General features: G+C 40.7%; 1 protein-coding gene across 8 annotated transcripts in view; it reads right to left on the reverse strand.

The window, feature by feature from the left end:
* The window catches only part of ebf3a (EBF transcription factor 3a), a 64,490-nt gene that overhangs the window by 15,113 nt on the left and 30,181 nt on the right, over nucleotides 1–19,196 (reverse strand). For 4 of the 8 annotated variants that reach the window (XM_072373399.1, XM_072373402.1, XM_072373401.1 and 1 more), the window contains 3 exons: nucleotides 15,357–15,487; nucleotides 15,114–15,240; nucleotides 6,474–6,562 (listed from right to left, as the gene is read on the reverse strand). In XM_072373399.1, the coding sequence (XP_072229500.1) occupies nucleotides 6,474–6,562; nucleotides 15,114–15,240; nucleotides 15,357–15,487 (347 nt within the window). Of the gene's footprint in view, nucleotides 1–6,473; nucleotides 6,563–15,113; nucleotides 15,241–15,356; nucleotides 15,491–17,050; nucleotides 17,068–19,196 lie in introns of all 8 variants that reach the window. The other 4 variants (XM_072373400.1, XM_072373396.1, XM_072373395.1 and 1 more) reach the window with 3 other exon arrangements.

Below are 19,196 nucleotides of genomic sequence, written 5' to 3' on the forward strand. Positions count from 1 at the left end.
TAAGTGGTTGTGGAACACAGGTGTGTTCATTGTAATAACAATCAAATAAGATCACTGTGTGTTTATTGGTGGAACACAGAACAAGACTGCAATTGTTCGTAGTACACATAGTATAGTAGAGTATGACTGTCTTTTTGATCGTAGAAAACGACTGTGTTTGATCGTAGAACACGACTGCGTTTGATAGTAGAACACGACTGTTTGATCGTAGAACACGACTGTTTGAAAGTAGAACACGACTGTTTGAAAGTAGAACACGACTGTGTTTGATCGTAGAACACGACTGTGTTTGATCGTAGAACACGACTGTCTGTTTGATCGTAGAAAACGACTGTTTTTGATCGTAGAACACGACTGTGTTTGATCGTAGAACACGACTGTCTGTTTGATCGTAGAAAACGACTGTTTTTGATCGTAGAACACGACTGTGTTTGATCGTAGAACACGACTGTCTGTTTGATCGTAGAACACGACTGTGTTTGATCGTAGAACACGACTGTGTTTGATCGTAGAACACGACTGTCTGTTTGATCGTAGAACACGACTGTCTGTTTGATCGTAGAACACGACTGTGTTTGATCGTAGAACACGACTGTGTTTGATCGTAGAACACGACTGTGTTTGATCGTAGAACACGACTGTCTGTTTGATCGTAGAAAACGACTGTTTTTGATCGTAGAACACGACTGTGTTTGATCGTAGAACACGACTGTGTTTGATCGTAGAACACGACTGTGTTTGATCGTAGAACACGACTGTGTTTGATCGTAGAACACGACTGTGTTTGATCGTAGAACACGACTGTCTGTTTGATCGTAGAAAACGACTGTCTGTTTGATCGTAGAAAACGACTGTTTTTGATCGTAGAACACGACTGTGTTTGATCGTAGAACACGACTGTGTTTGATCGTAGAACACGACTGTGTTTGATCGTAGAACACGACTGTCTGTTTGATCGTAGAACACGACTGTGTTTGATCGTAGAACACGACTGTGTTTGATCGTAGAACACGACTGTGTTTGATCGTAGAACACGACTGTCTGTTTGATCGTAGAACACGACTGTCTGTTTGATCGTAGAAAACGACTGTTTTTGATCGTAGAACACGACTGTGTTTGATCGTAGAACACGACTGTGTTTGATCGTAGAACACGACTGTGTTTGATCGTAGAACACGACTGTGTTTGATCGTAGAACACGACTGTCTGTTTGATCGTAAAACACGACTGCGTTTGATCGTAGAACACGACTGCGTTTGATCGTAGAACACGACTGCGTTTGATCGTAGAACACAACTGCGTTTGATCGTAGAACACGACTGCGTTTGATCGTAGAACACGACTGCGTTTGATCGTAGAACACGACTGCGTTTGATCGTAAAACACGACTGCGTTTGATCGTAAAACACGACTGCGTTTGATCGTAGAACACGACTGCGTTTGATCGTAGAACACGACTGCGTTTGATCGTAGAACACGACTGCGTTTGATCGTAGAACACGACTGCGTTTGATCGTAGAACACGACTGCGTTTGATCGTAGAACACGACTGCGTTTGATCGTAGAACACGACTGCGTTTGATCGTAGAACACGACTGCGTTTGATAGTAGAACACGACTGTTTTTGATCGTAGAACACGACTGTTTTTGATCGTAGAACACGACTGCGTTTGATCGTAAAACACGACTGTTTTTGATCGTAGAACACGACTGTGTTTGATCGTAGAACACGACTGTGTTTGATCGTAGAACACGACTGTTTTTGATCGTAGAACACGACTGTGTTTGATCGTAGAACACGACTGTTTTTGATCGTAGAACACGACTGTGTTTGATCGTAGAACCCGACTGTGTTTGATCGTAAAACACGACTGTGTTTGATCGTAGAACACGACTGTTTGATCGTAGAACACGACTGTTTTTGATCGTAGAACACGACTGTGTTTGATCGTAAAACACGACTGTGTTTGATCGTAGAACACGACTGTGTTTGATCGTAGAACACGACTGTTTTTGATCGTAGAACACGACTGTGTTTGATCGTAGAACACGACAGTGTTTGATCGTGGAACACGACTGTGTTTGATCGTAGAACACGACTTCCTGTCAGCATAGAACATTAAAGTGCTTAATTATAGAACACGACTGTCTGTTTGATCGTAGAACATGACTGTGTTTGATCGTAGAACACGACTTCCTGTCAGCATAGAACATTAAAGTGCTTAATTATAGAACACGACTGTCTGTTTGATCGTAGAACACGACTGTGTTTGATCGTAGAACACGACTGTCTGTTTGATCGTAGAACACGACTGTCTGTTTGATCGTAGAACACGACTGTGTTTGATCGTAGAACACGACTGTGTTTGATCGTAAAACACGACTGTGTTTGATCGTAGAACACGACTGTGTTTGATCGTAGAACACGACTGTGTTTGATCGTAGAACACGACTGTCTGTTTGATCGTAGAACACGACTGCGTTTGATCGTAGAACACGACTGCGTTTGATCGTAGAACACGACTGCGTTTGATCGTAGAACACGACTGCGTTTGATCGTAGAACACGACTGCGTTTGATCGTAGAACACGACTGTGCGTTTGATCGTAGAACACGACTGTCTGTTTGATCGTAGAACACGACTGTCTGTTTGATCGTAGAACACGACTGTGTTTGATCGTAGAACACGACTGTGTTTGATCGTAGAACACGACTGTCTGTTTGATCGTAGAACACGACTGTGTTTGATCGTAGAACACGACTGTGTTTGATCGTAGAACACGACTGTGTTTGATCGTAGAACACGACTGTGTTTGATCGTAGAACACGACTGTGTTTGATCGTAAAACACGACTGCGTTTGATCGTAGAACACGACTGTGTTTGATAGTAGAACACGACTGTTTTTGATCGTAGAACACGACTGTTTTTGATCGTAGAACACGACTGTGTTTGATCGTAGAACACGACTGTTTTTGATCGTAGAACACGACTGTGTTTGATCGTAGAACACGACTGTTTTTGATCGTAGAACACGACTGTGTTTGATCGTAGAACACGACTGTTTTTGATCGTAGAAAACGACTGTGTTTGATCGTAAAACACGACTGTGTTTGATCGTAGAACACGACTGTTTGATCGTAGAACACGACTGTTTTTGATCGTAGAACACGACTGTGTTTGATCGTAGAACACGACTGTGTTTGATAGTAGAACACGACTGTGTTTGATCGTAGAACACGACTGTGTTTGATCGTAGAACACGACTGTGTTTGATCGTGGAACACGACTGTGTTTGATCGTAGAACACGACTGTGTTTGATCGTGGAACACGACTGTGTTTGATCGTAGAACACGACTGTGTTTGATCGTGGAACACGACTGTGTTTGATCGTAGAACACGACTTCCTGTCAGCATAGAACATTAAAGTGCTTAATTATAGAACACGACTGTGTTTGATCGTAGAACACGACTGTGTTTGATCGTAGAACACGACTGTGTTTGATCGTGGAACACGACTGTGTTTGATCGTAGAACACGACTTCCTGTCAGCATAGAACATTAAAGTGCTTAATTATAGAACACGACTGTCTGTTTGATCGTAGAACACGACTGTGTTTGATCGTAGAACACGACTGTGTTTGATAGTAGAACACGACTGTGTTTGATCGTAGAACACGACTGTGTTTGATCGTGGAACACGACTGTGTTTGATCGTAGAACACGACTGTGTTTGATCGTGGAACACGACTGTGTTTGATCGTAGAACACGACTTCCTGTCAGCATAGAACATTAAAGTGCTTAATTATAGAACACGACTGTGTTTGATCGTAGAACACGACTGTGTTTGATAGTAGAACACGACTGCGTTTGATCGTAGAACACGACTGCGTTTGATCGTAGAACACGACTGTGTTTGATCGTAGAACACGACTTCCTGTCAGCATAGAACATTAAAGTGCTTAATTATAGAACACGACTGTCTGTTTGATCGTAGAACACGACTGTGTTTGATCGTAGAACACGACTGTGTTTGATCGTAGAAAACGACTGTGTTTGATCGTAGAACACGACTGTGTTTGATCGTGGAACACGACTGTGTTTGATCGTAGAACACGACTGTGTTTGATCGTGGAACACGACTGTGTTTGATCGTAGAACACGACTTCCTGTCAGCATAGAACATTAAAGTGCTTAATTATAGAACACGACTGTCTGTTTGATCGTAGAACACGACTGTGTTTGATCGTAGAACCCGACTGTGTTTGATCGTAGAACACGACTGTGTTTGATCGTAGAACCCGACTGTGTTTGATCGTAGAACACGACTGTGTTTGATCGTAGAACACGACTGTGTTTGATCGTAGAACACGACTGTCTGTTTGATCGTAGAACACGACTGTCTGTTTGATCGTAGAACACGACTGTGTTTGATCGTAGAACCCGACTGTGTTTGATAGTAGAACACGACTGTGTTTGATCGTAGAACCCGACTGTGTTTGATCGTAAAACACGACTGTGTTTGATCGTGGAACACGACTGTGTTTGATCGTAGAACACGACTGTGTTTGATCGTAGAACACGACTGTCTGTTTGATCGTAGAACACGACTGTGTTTGATCGTAAAACACGACTGTGTTTGATCGTAGAACACGACTGTCTTTTTGATCGTAGAACACGACTGTGTTTGATCGTAGAACACGACTGTGTTTGATCGTAGAACACGACTGTCTGTTTGATCGTAGAACACGACTGTCTGTTTGATCGTAGAACACGACTGTCTGTTTGATCGTAGAACACGACTGTGTTTGATCGTAGAACCCGACTGTGTTTGATCGTAGAACACGACTGTGTTTGATCGTAGAACACGACTGTGTTTGATCGTAGAACACGACTGTGTTTGATAGTAGAACACGACTGTGTTTGATCGTAGAACACGACTGTGTTTGATCGTAGAACACGACTGTGTTTGATCGTAGAACACGACTGTGTTTGATCGTAGAACACGACTGTCTGTTTGATCGTAGAACACGACTGTCTGTTTGATCGTAAAACACGACTGTGTTTGATCGTAAAACACGACTGTGTTTGATCGTAAAACACGACTGTGTTTGATCGTAGAACACGACTGTGTTTGATCGTAAAACACGACTGTGTTTGATCGTAGAACACGACTGTGTTTGATCGTAGAACACGACTGTGTTTGATCGTAGAACACGACTGTGTTTGATAGTAGAACACGACTGTGTTTGATCGTAGAACACGACTGTCTGTTTGATCGTAGAACACGACTGTCTGTTTGATCGTAGAACACGACTGTCTGTTTGATCGTAGAACACGACTGTGTTTGATCGTAAAACACGACTGTGTTTGATCGTAAAACACGACTGTGTTTGATCGTAAAACACGACTGTGTTTGATCGTAAAACACGACTGTGTTTGATCGTAAAACACGACTGTGTTTGATCGTAGAACACGACTGTGTTTGATCGTAGAACACGACTGTGTTTGATCGTAGAACACGACTGTGTTTGATCGTAGAACACGACTGTGTTTGATCGTAGAACACGACTGTGTTTGATCGTAGAACACGACTGTTTTTGATCGTAGAACACGACTGTGTTTTTGATCGTAAAACACGACTGTGTTTGATCGTAAAACACGACTGTTTGATCGTAAAACACGACTGTGTTTGATCGTAAAACACGACTGTGTTTGATCGTAGAACACGACTGTGTTTGATCGTAGAACACGACTGTGTTTGATCGTAGAACACGACTGTGTTTGATCGTGGAACACGACTGTGTTTGATAGTAGAACACGACTGCGTTTGATCGTAGAACACGACTGCGTTTGATCGTAGAACACGACAGTGTTTGATCGTAGAACACGACTGTGTTTGATCGTAGAACACGACTGTGTTTGATCGTAGAACACGACTGTGTTTGATCGTAGAACACGACTGTGTTTGATCGTAGAACACGACTGTGTTTGATAGTAGAACACGACTGTGTTTGATCGTAGAACACGACTGTGTTTGATCGTAGAACACGACTGTGTTTGATCGTAGAACACGACTGTTTGATCGTAGAACACGACTGTGTTTGATAGTAGAACACGACTGTGTTTGATAGTAGAACACGACTGTGTTTGATCGTAGAACACGACTGTGTTTGATCGTAGAACACGACTGTGTTTGATCGTAGAACACGACTGTGTTTGATCGTAGAACACGACTGTGTTTGATCGTAGAACACGACTGTGTTTGATCGTGGAACACGACTGTGTTTGATCGTAGAACACGACTGTGTTTGATCGTAGAACACGACTGTGTTTGATCGTGGAACACGACTGTGTTTGATCGTAGAACACGACTTCCTGTCAGCATAGAACATTAAAGTGCTTAATTATAGAACACGACTGTGTGATTGTATAAAAGTATTTTGTGTCAGTGTGTCTTTCTGTGTGGTACCTTGGGCAGCCGTTCTGGGTCTCCAGGATGACGAGGGATGACCTTTTGTAATCTCTGGAAGCCATAATCTATGGTGGGCTCATTGAGGGCTGAGGAAGAGAAGGATAAGGTCACTGATTGTACTTTCGGATCATCTTCTGATCAGAATCAACATACTTCTTCCTGTTAAAGACCTTTATCATCGTCATTTTGGTTAACAGATTGATATAGATGCATTTTGTTTTTAGACTGTGAAGATTATGGTTGAAGATAAATGTCCTTAGGAGGTTCTGGGGTGTTCTGATAGCTCTGTATCCAGACCCTGTGATGTCCAATAAACTGATATAAAACTGAATGTTGCAGTAATCATGAGAACTCTGTGGCGGAGGAATATTCCGAATCTGGAATCGATGCGTTTTACCAGCACCACATAGAATCTTGTGAGTGGGTTTACGCTGTGTTTCTGGACCAACGTTCACAGTTGGATTTCTAGAGACTCCTGTCCTGACCACACGGTGACAGCTCAGAATCAGCATCTGGACGTAAAGAGGAAGATTTACCAAAGAAAAGTCCCGATCAGCAGAAGGAAACATGATGATGGCGTGAACCAGTGCTCATGTGACTGGGTAGTTCAGAACAGAACCAACTCTGAGGGCTGTTTAACCGACCCGAGGACATGATGATGAACTGACACTCACTCTCCATTCAGAGTAAGTCCATGTGGATAATTTATGCTACCGTTTGTGTGGTGAAGTCACTGTGATCGTGCACGTTGTGGTGACTCATCTACATCGTGGTGACTGGATCTTCAGACACGCTGAATCCATCAGACGTCTTTTTTATTTTCTCCTCCTCCTCGAACATCATTTACACTTTAAACTGGTCGGGAGGTGATAAATCAGAGCATGAGTGAATGCAGCCGAGCACAGCATCGAGTGCGAGCGTGAGTGCAAGTGTGTGTGTGAAGTGCATGAATCATAATCCCGTCTTGGTTCAGTTGCATTTAACAAGCTTTAGACTGACTCTCCTCTACATCCCAATAGCTCGTGTGTGCGCTCAGTCCTTGAAGGCTCACAGGGCGGAACCAGCTGCAGTTATGGGAGTGTGTTGGCTCTGCTGATGTCTGTGTTATCTGCACCCTTTTTGAGTGTGTGACCTTGTTTATTGTTGTTCACTTCGTTATCGCTTCTGTTTCTGTTTAACTGGCATCTGTCTTCTCTACTGTGAAAATTCTTGAAGTGCGAACACCTGTAAAACCTCAGCTGTATTTTTCTTCTGGCATTGAAAGAATCTCATTGACACTCTTTGATGTTATGAAGATCCATCATCATCTCACTGTGAGCTGGCAGAATCCTGATCTCAGCATCATGAAGTGCAGCTGGATCACAGAAAAAGACTGAGGACCATGCCCTCAGACTTAGAGGTGTTTATTCTCATACCGGCAGAAAACCACCTCAGTACCTGTATGAGGTCTCTGCTTGAGGAAGAGTGCATCATCTTCAAAAAACAAAGATGCAATCCTAACCTAACTGAACTGGAAACCATCTGATTCTTAATTTAATCCGTCCTTAAAGGTTCTCGTGGCAAAGGGCAGGTGCAACACCCACCTGACTTACTGCTGGCAATGAAACCCATGCTCTCACTCTGGGTAAGTGACCCATAGTAGAGGGGCCTTTCAAATGTTTCACAGTCTGCTAAACATTATAAAACTGGTTGATGGACCAAACTTCCAGACCCTCCAGAAAAGAGATGGTCTGAGTCCAACTTCCAAATATCTGCCAGACTCTCGTCTCCAGGTGGGTTCATAGGATACTCAGAGTTCCTACCACCACAGGATTATATCTCCAACTGAGGTCAGCAGCACTTCACGGTAAACAGTGTTGAAGCCAAGTGAAAGTCATGTTCCATAGTCTCACCGAACTCATCCCACACCCACATTTTCGTTTGTGTGCCGCACATGGCCTGCCTGTCCCTTACAAGCTAACAGAGATCTGTACGACTCCTTCTTCAGCTAGTGGTTCCCTTTTCTTCAGGTGTCGTTCACCATCAGGTTCATTACTGATACAGCTGTATCAGAATTGGAAGCCCAGTATACAAACTATTTAGACTCAGTATCTCCAGAATCTCAAAAACAGATGGGAGTTGAGATTCTCCTGGAAAATGAGACAAACTCAGGAGGTTCAAACATACAATCACAGCTGGAGCGGCTGGTTAGAGTTACTTGATGATGTGGTGGTTCTTAAGGGTTCTAAAGTTGAGCCAGTCGTGAACTGGAACCAGAACCACGACTTGCTTCAAACTCTTCAAAAACTGATGAACTATCTGAAACCAACTGTTATGTTTTGAGTATCCAATTGCAGAAACTGAGGAAACCGGAGGTTGAAGGAAACATGAACTGATTTATTTTTACACTCCAACAGAAAGCTGGAATATTAAGAAACTAAACTGACAAAACGAAACCCAAATGCAGATAAACCGGAAATGACAACTTACTTACTACACTTAGAACAAAACATGAAGAAGGACACGAGGTTGTAACTGCAAGGATCAAACAATGATTGACAGAAACCAGGGAGCCTAAATATTGTGGGGGGACTGATTAGTGAGTGATTGCAGCTGAGGATAGCATATGTGGAAGTGGAGCTAATGACAAGACAGGAGAGAACTGAGGAAAACTATGGGTGAGAAAAAGGAACTAGAAACTAAACAGAACTGAAACAAGAAAACTGACCAAAGTAAAAATAACAGACACTATATACCAACAACTAAAGCCTAGGCTAACAACACGCCAACTAAGAACAAGAACAGACAGAAACCAAGGAGTAATCTATGAACAAGAAGACAAAGACAAACCGAATAAATCCTAATAAATTACCAATGATTAAATAGCAGACAAGAAAACTGAATAGAAAGAAAACACAAAAAAGCTAAGACATGAAAAACAAAACCACAAAGTCCACAAATCCTAACGGTTTCTTCTGGAAGCAGCTGTTCAAATTGAAACATCTCTGATTATTGATCTGGTAAATGATTTCCTAACACAGCGAGCAGACTCAGGGTTTAAGACTACATCAAGCACCCGACCAGCTCAAGTCACTGACCTCCTGTGAAGTCTTTATCTGACTGCTTAATGGTCTGTGATGAAGTGCTCTAATCAGGCATGCCAGCAAACAGAAACCATACAATCAATAATCTGTGATGGTGTGGTAACGTCTGTAGCAGGGCTCCCAGCACGCCATCTAACTGATACACTGCTTCTGTCGGCTGCTAATAAAGCTTTGATCGGTTTGGATCAATTGGACTCGACAGCGAGTCTTCAGGAATTCATTGTCATCTTCCGGTTTCACTCAAACATCAGTTCCAATCAGATGAACAGAATCCTGGATCAGTTCAGACTCTTAATCAATCATTTTGGATCATTGTTGGGCCATGACATTTCATCCAGACTAACAGCAGCTGAGGCTGATGGGTAATGTAGTCTGCTTTCCGATGTAAGGTGGTTCAGTTTGAACTCATTTGTCTTAAGTGGTTTCTCTTCACAGTTTTGATGATTAATCAGGATGAATTATGATTCTGATGTTCCGGCTTATAAACTGAACCTGGAACTTGACATTGAGGCTTTAAAGGGAGTGATAACAGGAGCAGAATGAAGGAAATATTTACTCATTCAAGAGTTTATCTCTTTCCACATTCCTAATGTCTGTTACATGTTGTTTGTTGTCATTTTATTAAAGTGCATAAGTGAGTTAGAGTCAGACTGCAGCATGTTTGGAACAGGACATCGATACAGATGAGAGGTTCAGGAACCCCTGATTCTGTTACAGTCTGAGCAGTGTGAGTGAGAGGAAATGAAAATCTGAAGGCAGGTCAGACAGAAGGCGTTGGAGCGATCAATTGTCTTTGATCAATACTCATAGGAATTTCATGAACGTTCAACAGACACAAACTGTGAATCTGACTTGCTGTGTGGTGTCTTTGTTTCTATCAACACTGACAGGTTTCCACACCTCAGAATTCAGGGTTTGAGATTCCGTTTGGCTGTAGTTTTACATGTTGCACATGAGAACAGTTAGAAAAGAGTCAGTAATTACTAATGGAATTTAGTAATTAGGTAAGGTAATAAGGTAAACATGTACTCTATATCCCAGCATTACTGCAGGTATAATAATGTTTTGTGGGAATCATTTGTCAAATGTGTACCTAATGTGTACACTAAACTGTGTCCCATATACAGTAAACTGTGCTCCTTATACAGTAAACTGTACTTTATACTATAAACTGTGCTCCTTATACAGTAAACTGTACTTTATACTATAAACTGTACTTTATACAGTAAACTGTACTTTATACTGTAAACTGTACTTTATACAGTAAACTGTACTTTATACAGTAAACTGTACTTTATACTGTAAACTGTACTTTATACAGTAAACTGTACTTTATACTGTAAACTGTGCTCCTTATACAGTAAACTGTACTTTATACAGTAAACTGTGCTCCTTATACTATAAACTGTACTTTATACAGTAAACTGTACTTTATACTGTAAACTGTACTTTATACAGTAAACTTTGCCCCTTATACTGTAAACTGTACTTTATACAGTAAACTGTACTTTATACTGTAAACTGTGCTCCTTATACAGTAAACTGTACTTTATACAGTAAACTGTACTTTATACAGTAAACTGTACTTTACACAGTAAACTTTGCCCCTTATACTGTAACCTGTACTTTATACAGTAAACTGTACTTTATACTGTAAACTGTGCTCCTTATACAGTAAACTGTACTTTATACAGTAAACTGTACTTTATACTGTAAACTGTGCTCCTTATACTATAAACTGTACTTTATACAGTAAACTGTACTTTATACTGTAAACTGTACTTTATACAGTAAACTTTGCCCCTTATACTGTAACCTGTACTTTATACAGTAAACTGTACTTTATACAGTAAACTGTACTTTATACTGTAAACTGTGCTCCTTATACAGTAAACTGTACTTTATACAGTAAACTGTACTTTATACTGTAAACTGTGCTCTATACTGTAAACTGTACTTTATACTGTAACCTGTACTTTATACAGTAAACTGTACTTTATACTATAAACTGTACTTTATACAGTAAACTGTACTTTATACAGTAAACTGTACTTTATACAGTAAACTGTGCTCCTTATACAGTAAACTGTACTTTATACTATAAACTGTACTTTATACTGTAAACTGTACTTTATACAGTAAACTGTGCTCCTTATACAGTAAACTGTACTTTATACTGTAAACTGTGCTCCTTATACAGTAAACTGTACTTTATACTGTAAACTGTGCTCCTTATACAGTAAACTGTACTTTATACTGTAAACTGTGCTCCTTATACAGTAAACTGTACTTTATACAGTAAACTGTACTTTATACTGTAAACTGTGCTCCTTATACAGTAAACTGTACTTTATACTGTAAACTGTGCTCCTTATACAGTAAACTGTACTTTATACAGTAAACTGTACTTTATACTGTAAACTGTACTTTATACAGTAAACTTTGCCCCTTATACTGTAACCTGTACTTTATACAGTAAACTGTACTTTATACTGTAAACTGTGCTCCTTATACAGTAAACTGTACTTTATACAGTAAACTGTACTTTATACAGTAAACTGTACTTTATACTGTAAACTGTGCTCCTTATACAGTAAACTGTACTTTATACTGTAAACTGTGCTCCTTATACTATAAACTGTACTTTATACAGTAAACTGTACTTTATACTGTAAACTGTACTTTATACAGTAAACTTTGCCCCTTATACTGTAACCTGTACTTTATACAGTAAACTGTACTTTATACTGTAAACTGTGCTCTATACTGTAAACTGTACTTTATACTGTAAACTGTGCTCTATACTGTAAACTGTACTTTATACAGTAAACTTTGCCCCTTATACTGTAACCTGTACTTTATACAGTAAACTGTACTTTATACTGTAACCTGTACTTTATACAGTAAACTGTACTTTATACTATAAACTGTACTTTATACTGTAAACTGTACTTTATACAGTAAACTGTACTTTATACAGTAAACTGTACTTTATACTATAAACTGTACTTTATACTGTAAACTGTACTTTATACAGTAAACTGTGCTCCTTATACAGTAAACTGTACTTTATACTGTAAACTGTGCTCCTTATACAGTAAACTGTACTTTATACTGTAAACTGTGCTCCTTATACAGTAAACTGTACTTTATACTGTAAACTGTGCTCCTTATACAGTAAACTGTACTTTATACAGTAAACTGTACTTTATACTGTAAACTGTGCTCCTTATACAGTAAACTGTACTTTATACTGTAAACTGTGCTCCTTATACAGTAAACTGTACTTTATACAGTAAACTGTACTTTATACTGTAAACTGTGCTCCTTATACAGTAAACTGTACTTTATACTGTAAACTGTGCTCCTTATACAGTAAACTGTACTTTATACAGTAAACTGTACTTTATACTGTAAACTGTGCTCCTTATACAGTAAACTGTACTTTATACAGTAAACTGTACTTTATACTGTAAACTGTACTTTATACAGTAAACTGTACTTTATACTATAAACTGTACTTTATACTGTAAACTGTACTTTATACAGTAAACTGTACTTTATACAGTAAACTGTACTTTATACTATAAACTGTACTTTATACTGTAAACTGTACTTTATACAGTAAACTGTGCTCCTTATACAGTAAACTGTACTTTATACTGTAAACTGTGCTCCTTATACAGTAAACTGTACTTTATACTGTAAACTGTGCTCCTTATACAGTAAACTGTACTTTATACTGTAAACTGTGCTCCTTATACAGTAAACTGTACTTTATACAGTAAACTGTACTTTATACTGTAAACTGTGCTCCTTATACAGTAAACTGTACTTTATACAGTAAACTGTACTTTATACAGTAAACTGTACTTTATACTGTAAACTGTACTTTATACAGTAAACTGTACTTTATACTGTAAACTGTGCTCCTTATACAGTAAACTGTACTTTATACAGTAAACTGTACTTTATACTATAAACTGTGCTCCTTATACAGTAAACTGTGTTTTTTGTCACTTCCTCCTCTTGTTCCACCTTGTCTTTGCTCTGTCTTGACATGTTGAACCAAAGCATGTTGATGCAGGGCGAAGGTAAGGGATGTGACTAATTAAACCAGCGTACGTTTGTTTGTAAGCTCAGGGGTCATTAACATGAAGGTCCACAGATAGTTTAAGGGTTAATGGGACAGAAACATTGTCACCTGTAAACAGAGATGGGGGTGAGAGGATAGGAGGAAAGCTAGAGGGAAGAAACGTCCTGAGTCGGACGAACGAGAGTAGAGAGTTGGTTTGTGTCTCACTCACTGAGCAGATCGACACGTTTCCAGTGGTGGTTTTAAAGTGAATAAACTCGGCTGTGTATAGTCAGCAATGTTAGTGGTTGTCATTCAGTAGAAGAAGAAGCTGTTCTAACAGGAAACAACCCTGGAAAAGGGAAAAATAGCAGCTGTGTTGGACATCCACAAGAGTAAAACAGAGAGCTCTTTTTCAGGAATTACTTTAATCTCTGGAAATATCTGGGGTATGATATCATATCTGGGAAGATGGCACTCAATCAAGTTTATTGTTTTGCAGACCTGTAACAGCTGGTGAGTTATTTTAATCTTTGCAAGTCAAAATAGAGTCAAAGTTGTTTTTGTTCATCTTGATGGGCATCAAGTCTTCTTCAAAACAGAAAAACACCTCCTCATAAGTGGATCAACTGTTTTTGAAGAGCATGGTTCTAGAACGGTGCCGTCCTGGCAGCCTGAACATGTACCTTTTTTATCTTAAAAACAAATATTTCCCTTGATCATCATGGGAAATGTGGGAATTCATAGGCATATAAAATGGACGAGCTAGGAGCCCTGATGAGGACACAGCAGGAACATCAGGAAGAAATCTGGCTGCAGGAACAACTCTAACAACTCTCTAAGTTGTTAGAGTTGTAGCATCATAGATTTTTGCCAGTTTATGAAGGCATTAGATATTTAGGAGAAAGTATTAATAGCATTGAACGTTTCCTGCAATGAATTACATGGGTCCTCTACATAGATCATCTGCTTATAGAATAATCTTTTGATGTGAGCTGGTATCTTGGATTTCTTTAAATTAACTGCATTGCTGCTGTGAGTGGTTCAAAAAGATGGAGAGAATCTGCATCCTTTTGTGGTGGGGAGTGAAGCTTTGTGATGTGATCCTTTTTGGTGAAGTGTACAGTATTTTAACCCTTTGGCTGATCAACTCTCCAAAACCAACTCTGCATCAAGTGCTCTTTATATGTCTAGTGATACATTTATGGTTTGGATTAGCTTTTGCTGGGCAATGTTGATTGAACAATCTTTGTTTGCTATCTGATATATTCCTATTTTTAATAAAAAAACAGTCTGATCTGGGTGGGTTAAGAATGGAGGGACTGTTTCTATTCTAATAGTGAGAGCCTTAGTGATGATCTTCAGGTGGGTTTTTATTAAGGACAGAGGATGAGAATGAGGCAGTTATGGAAAATGGATAAACTGAACTGAAGAAGTGATTGATCAGTATATGCGATTGTTTTGGTGTAACTGTGTTACCTGTGTAGACGAAGCGTCCTGGAGCTCCTTTACAGAACTGCTTGGACTTGTAGGACAATGTGACCTCTACGACCCCGGGGATGTGACGGGGTGGAGTCTGGACCCGGATGGCGTGGGGGGTGATCAGCTGGGCACAGAGACCTCTCAGTGTAAGGTTTCACATCTTTATCGAGGACACAGTAACACCTATCTGCTCTGGGTGCAGATTATTTTGGATTTATCTGATTGATCAGTGTGTATTACCTCACTCCACACCAGCATGGTACCAAAAACGACCTGCAGCCCATCGAAGAAGTTATCTCCAATGAGGATGACTGTGGCTCCGCCCGTCGTCCAGCCTTCACTGGGACTGATGGCTTTTATACAGGGAGTGGCTGCTGGACGAGAGACACCAACAGAGACAGAGAATGAGAGAGAGAGAGAATAGGAACACTGGTATCATTATAACCCGACCCACACCTGCACCTGGGGTCAGTTCGCCTGTAAGGAGAGGATTCACTTCAGAACATGAGGCACAAGAAAAAGAACAAGACGAAGAACTGAAAAGCAGTCATGAAAATAAAACTGAAAAGAATCAGGAACTAAATGTTGTTAAAAGCACAATATATACAGAATTTTAAGAATAAACACTTATTATGTACAACGTAGAAAGAAAATCAGCTAGCAGACTAACTAAAAGTGCAGTTGAAAGATGAAAATTAGTAATGATGCTTAAGATCATATTATTTAAAGAGTATGGCAGGTCTGACAGCTTCAGAGAAAAAGTTGTTTGTCAGCCTGGTTTTTCTGGTTCTGATACTGCTCTTCCTGATGGGAGCAGGGTCAGCAGGCCATGAATTCTACACACAATACCCCAGAATGACAAAGTGAAACAAGTTTGTTTGAAACTTTTGCAAATTTATTACAAATAAAAACAAAAATGAAACATGAAGTATTCACAGCGTTTGCCACGACGCTCAAAAGTGAGCTCAGGTGCATCCTGTTTCCACTGATCATCCTTCAGAAGTTTCTACAACCTGATCGCAGTCCACCTGCGGCAAATTCAGCTGATTGGTCACGATTTGGAAAATCAAACACTTTTCTATAAAAGGTCCCATGGTTGTCAGTGCATGTCAGAGCACAAACCAAGACATGAAGTCCAAGAAATTGTCTGTAGGCCTCAGAGACAGAAATGTATCGAGGCACAGATCTGGGGAAGGCTACAGAAAGATTGCTGCAGCATTGAAGATCCCAATGAGCACAGTAGCCTCCCTCATCTGTAAATGGAAGAAGTTTGGAACCACCAGGACTCTTCCTAGAGCTGGCCGCTCGCCCACTTTGGGTGATCGGGGTAGAAGGGCCTTAGAAGGACAACCATTTCTGCAGCACTCCACCAATCAGGCCCGTAAGGTACGGTGGCCAGACGGAGGCCACTCCTCAGTAAAAGGCACATGACAGCCTACCTGGAGTTTCCCAAAAGGCACCTGAAAGACTCTCAGACCATGAGAAATAAAATTCTCTGGTCTGATGAAACAAAGATTGAAGTCTTTGGTCTGAATGCCAAGCGTTATGTGTGGAGGAAACCAGGCACTGGTCATCGCTTGGCTAATAGCATACCTACAGTGAAGCATGGTGGTGGCAGCATCATGCTGTGGGGATGTTTTTCAGCAGCAGGAACTGGAAGAATATATTGCTGGAATGCAGCAATATACAGAGACATCCTTGATGATAACCTGCTTCAGAGCGCTCTGGATCTTGGACTGGGGCGAAGGTTCATCTTCTAACGACTTTCCAGATGCACTGTATATTCACAATATATCATCCTGGTTTTCCTTTGCTCCTCACCAGATTATTGTATGTTATTATTCTCGATCGTCACTTTTTTTGTTGCCAGTTCCTTTGTCTTCTTGTCAGTCGTTTGGTTGGTCCTTTTTGATTTCTTTGTGCTTCGGTAGTGCCGTTTTGCAAATAAAACCTGTGATATTGAAGGCCTGGTTTCACCTTCAGTGGTCCTGCATTTGGGTCTGCTTTTTGACAACCATGACAGATGTTCCACCTCTGGCCTGTACTGTCTCTGGTTGTCGTGAGAAAGAAGCTCCATCACTGCTGTGATGTCTTTAAACATGACGATGTGGGTGTTCAGGATCTGAGTAGTTGTCAAACAGCAGAACACATCCTGAGGGGGAGCCAGTGATGAGGACGCAGGGGAAGGAAGGGATGTTATGGATTCTCCTTGGCTGCATAATGATGGACTCAGTCCAGGTTTCTCCTGTTGGTTTGTCAGTGTTTGAGGGATGATGGGGTTAAAAGCAGAGCTGAAAGTCTTTTTGATGTCCTTGTTCTCCATGTGAAACAGCAGATGAGATGGCATCTGCAGTGGACCAATTCTTCGTCTGAGCATACTGAAGGTTGAAGACGTGACCCTGGATTTTTTAAGCCTTGGTTCTTTATATGCCTGTGATTAGCTTCCTTCCAGCTTCTCCGAACAGCTCTGAATCAAAAGACCTGAACTCAGAGTCCTGGGCTCTAGAAAACGCCGAAATGTTTCATGTTGGTTTTAGTGTCTACAGTAAAAGGCTGTTAAAAGGAAGAAGCACGATGTCAGGAACTGTGGAGAGGTAGGACCCAGATGCAGCTCTTTGGATTCACAAAAAGGTTTATTCCAAAAACAGGGAGCAAAAGGCAAGAACAAAAAGCGCCGCAGAGCCGGATTCAAAAATACTTTGACAAAAAACCAAGACAATGAAATACAAAACAAGACTATGATTAACTGTGACAAGACCAAGAATAAATAACTATGAACCAGATTGTGACAACAAGACTATGGCTATGAGGCAGGAAACCAGCCTTATCTTCAGTGACTGAGGAATGAAGGGTTGGTGAGATTCTGCAGTGAATGAAAGGAAACCAGGAGACTAAATACTGTGGAGGGAGTGATCAGTGAACGAGGAGCAGCTGGGAACAATGAAGCAGGTGATGTGAGTGAAACTAAGTGGCAGAGGAAAAACATGACCAGAACATACCTGAAAACAAGACGATTAAAACCTAAACTGTGACACACGATGGAAATGTGGAAATGAGAGTTTGCTTGCCCTTCTTCTTCCTCTCTCATTGAGCTGCTGTCTGTTGCTCCGCTGGGTCTTAGTAGCCTCATATTTCCTCACATGGTTCTGAGGTTTGAATTCAAGGAGTTCAGATGGACTCTAACATGCAATCACAGATTCTAAGTAACAAAACCTAAAAAGGGGGCCATCATGTCTGCCCATACTGTACAGCTTTACCTAAACCTGACATTCCAACTGCAGGTATGATGCTCAGTCCAAATGTTGAGGCAGAGGACAGTCTTTGCTGACTTGAAGCAGCTTGAACGGTGCTGTAAATGCTTCACTACAAGCTAACAGATGCTAACCGATGGCACAGCAAAGTTCAGAGGCAGAGCCTCGATGCTCTTTTTGTAATGAGCAGAGTCAGAATCAAGAAGGATATCAATAAGATGCTGTCAGAGTGAACAGGGTGTTCTTCCATAAATGTAGAGCTCCCTGATCAAATGTTGAACTGGTCATTCCGCAGACTGTGTTCGAGTGATAGTCGTGAACCCTTCAGTAAAACTGATCGATACATTGAATCTTGATTTGAAGCTAAAACAAAACAAAATGAAACCTTTTGTGCTCCTTAAAGGCCCCTCAGAACATCCCTTACGGGCCCAGAGCCTCAGGTTGGGAACCGCTGATCTACATCACAGCAACAACACTGAAGGCCTCATAGAAACGTGCACACTCATGTGCACACAAGCACACACACATACAGAGAACATGATTTAATTGGGTCGTGGCTTTTATCCGCTTTAGCTTCACTTCAGAACCACACACAGACTCACACACACAGACCAGTAATGACTGCTTCTCTGTCTTCTTTCAAGTGCAGCAGATTAATTATAAAGTGAAATGAAGGCACGGAGTGTGAGTCGGGCAGCTAATCTCATCACTGATGACTTCAAATCACTTTACAGCACCTGACCTCTGTTAGGTTCTGTTCTGTTCTGCTCTGAACACTCAGAAACTCTGGCGTCAGCATCAAGAACCGAATCTAGCAACGAATACAGGT

The sequence above is a fragment of the Leuresthes tenuis genome, unplaced genomic scaffold (genome assembly GCF_036924035.1).
Source record: "Leuresthes tenuis unplaced genomic scaffold, fLeuTen1.0.hap1 SCAF_20, whole genome shotgun sequence".
NCBI classification, from domain to species: Eukaryota; Metazoa; Chordata; class Actinopteri; order Atheriniformes; family Atherinopsidae; genus Leuresthes; species Leuresthes tenuis.